The sequence below is a fragment of the Apium graveolens genome, chromosome 8, assembly GCF_009905375.1.
Source record: "Apium graveolens cultivar Ventura chromosome 8, ASM990537v1, whole genome shotgun sequence".
NCBI classification, from domain to species: domain Eukaryota; kingdom Viridiplantae; phylum Streptophyta; class Magnoliopsida; order Apiales; family Apiaceae; genus Apium; species Apium graveolens.
The window spans coordinates 90,815,249-90,818,500 of record NC_133654.1 but is presented as its reverse complement, the minus strand read 5'-3'; the positions used below and the strand labels follow the sequence as shown (position 1 = coordinate 90,818,500).

Genomic DNA, 3,252 nt, shown 5'->3' with positions numbered 1-3,252 from the left:
AGAACATCATGTTCACCAATATTTCATAAGTGGCTCATGCATTGAGGAGACCAAAGGGCATCTTGATATAGCAGTGAAGACCTCTATCTGTGATAAAAGACGTGTGATCCTGATCAGGGCCATACATGGGGATTTGATTTTACCCTGAATAAGCATCCATGAAAATAAGTAGTGCATGACCTGCTGTAACATCTACTAGATGTTAAATCATTGGCAAAGGAAAACTATCCTTTGGACATGCCTTGTTAAGATCTGTGAAGTCCACGCATGTCCTCCACTTCCCATTCAATTTTTTTACCAATACCAGATTTGCCATCCATATAGGGTAGAAAGATTCTTTGACCAACACTGCTTGGAGAAGTCTGTCCACTTCTTCTTTGAGAGCCTAAGCTCGCTCCCTACTAGTAGGTCGCCTTTTCTTCCTCACTCTTTTTTTATCAGGATCAACGTTAAGCCCGTGACACATCACCTTGCGATTGATCCCCACCATAGCATGAGACCAAGGGAACACATCTAAGTTTGCTTTGAGAAAGATTGTAATATTCTCTCTAAGTATTGGGGACAATTAAGAGCCAATTTTGAGGACTTTAGAAGAGTCATGTACATCCACTAAAATAGAAATAGTGTCCTCAGCAGCTCCTGCTCTTTCAACATGCTCTGGGATACGTGGATCGAGATCGATTTCAAGATCCTTCACATTTCTAGGCTCCCCTATTTCCTGCATGGTGATAGGCGGGTTCAAGTTCAGGCCCACGTTGGTGGTCGTCGTTAAACTTCCAATTTTTAGAAGTGATTGTAGTATCGCGAGTGATTCCTCCAGGAAGGTCTACCAACGCAGATGTCTTCTTGAGCACCCCCTTTCCCTTTCGAGCTCGTATAGCAATCTGTTCAGGGGTCTTATCTTCATCACTTACTTCCTCAATAATACCTTCTTGGAAAATGATGATTGGTTGAGAGGCTTCCATCATGATGGCCCCAGGGAGAGGCTCCACCTGTACCCCTAAGCCTTCAAAATATCCGTCTGGGAGCTCTTCAATGGATATAATGTTCACGGTCCCTTTCCTTTTTTTAGATCACTCATAATCTTCCATTTCTACGTCATATAAACAAGAGACGCATCCTTTGGAGGCTGCTTTTAATGCTTTGTTGTAATAGTCTCTTGAATCATACTGAGTTCCTCGAACACATCCTACCCCATGGGGAGTTGGAAATTTCATGGAGAGGGCATGGATGGAATTTACTATCTTCATGATTTTCAAGATTGGCCTCCCAATGATAGCATTATAGGCACATGGTTGATCAACAACTGTAAATTTAGCCATATTAGTTACCGTGTAAGGCTCATAACCAAGGGTGATAGGCAGCTTTATGAGCCCCTTTATGCCAATTGAGTTCCATGTGAAGCCATAGAGATGTCCCGCTATTGGTGACAAATCTTTATCAAGAAAACCCATCTTCTTATAAACATCATAAGTGAGAACATCGGCTGAACTTCCAGTATCTACGAAGACCCGGTGAATTTTAGTGGTTCCAATCTTAGCCTTTACCACCAAGGCATCAGAGTGTGGGTGATGAACCCATTTCGCATCCTCCCTAGTAAATATGATGTCTGCGTCTTTCTCTTTGAAATATTGTGGCGGATGATCTGCTAGATGATAAACATTAGTGAGAGGGAGCCCCTTAGCTTCGCAGGCATATCTTTCCATTGCCTTATTGTTGTTTCTCCCTATATGAGGCCCTCCCATGATCACATGTATGATGCTCTCTCGTGTGCCTTTTGCTGAGGGCTCATCATTTTTATCAATTGGCGGGGGCACTTCATGGTAGCCAGCTCCTCTTGTCTTGTGCTTTTTTACTTCTCGCACAACCCATTAAGTGAGTTTGTCATTACGAATCAGGTCCTCAATAATCTCCTTCAGTTGCCAACAATCTGTGGTCTCATGCCCAGTCTGCTCATGAAAAGCACAATATTTTTTGGTGTCTTTGGTTCCAAATCTATTCATTTTAGGAGGCTTCTTGAACATGCCCTTATTCGAATTTACAGCATATGTATGTGTTAAATAGAAGCGACCAAGGGAGTGTAAGTGGGCTCCCTCCTGTCCCCCATCCTTCCTCGATGTGGGGACCTATCCCTTGTATTTAGGTCCCTCCTAGGGCTCTCACTGCAACCCCTACCAATTTTTTTGGGACTCCAAGACGTCTTTCGCTTACTTCCCCTTCCCTTATTGTCGTTGTTACTGCTGCCTCCGCTCTTTTTCAAATCCTGCATAGACTTTTCTACCCACTTGAAAGGTTCTGCTTGGGCATGAAAGTCAGCAAGAGTAGAGGGGGTTTGAGCCTGCATATGCTTCCAGAATTTCGTTCCTTCCCTGAGCCCAACAATTAGAAATTTTTTGACAGCTTTCTCACTTGTATCTCTCACTCGGAGAACCTCTGCATTGAACTTTATGAAATAATCTTGAAGCGTTTCACCCTCCCTCTTCCTTATATTGGCCAGGTTGGCTACAGGGGGAGCAGAGAGCATTGAAGACTGTAATTGCTTAATGAAGATATCGGCGAACTGCTCCCATGAGTCTATGGTGACGTGAGCCCCTAATTTAGAGAACCACTGTTGAGCACTATCGCGAAGAGAGGCCGCGAACAACCTGCACCTGGCCTTGCATGAGACCTGATATACTTCCATTTCAGTGTTGAAGTGGATCAAGTATGCAGCTGGGTCAGTGTCCCCTTTGAAAATTAAATCTAGATTAGTTCTAAATCCTGGGGGCAAAAAAGTTGTCCTGATTTCTTGAGTAAAAGGAGAGAACGTCCCCATTGTATTAATGACATTTTTATCCGCATCTATCTTATCCATGAGCTTCTTTAGTTCCCCAATATTCAAATCTCCGATCCTTATATTAGGAGGAGCCTTGCTGGGAGGTTTAGCAGTTGGACTGAAATGCCCCTTCTCATTGTGTACATGCCTTTTTTTCTTGGGCACGGACCGTTCCGGGTCACGTTGGGAGGACCGCTCGCCTTCTCGATGAGAGGGGGGTCGCTCTGAACCATGGTCGTGACTCGGGGGTCCTCTTTTCTACCTTTGAGCCTTCATTTTTTTCCAATTTGAGCCTCAAATCATTTTCAGTGAGCCGTACACCAATCCTATTAAAGACATTGGTTGGCCTAAGCTCAGATGAGGCTTGGCCTTGTGACTCATCTTCTTTCTTTTCTTCATTCCCATCTATTTCCTGGATCTCTCCTTCAGCCTCCTCA

At 44.0% G+C, this 3,252-nt stretch overlaps 1 protein-coding gene across 1 annotated transcript; it reads right to left on the bottom strand.

Moving 5' to 3' along the window:
* Positions 1-1,073: 1,073 nt before the first annotated feature.
* Positions 1,074-1,745, bottom strand: LOC141679754 (uncharacterized). Its single transcript, XM_074486167.1, has one exon. The coding sequence runs from the start codon at positions 1,743-1,745 to the stop codon at positions 1,074-1,076; it is 672 nt and encodes a 223-aa protein (XP_074342268.1).
* Positions 1,746-3,252: the final 1,507 nt, after the last annotated feature.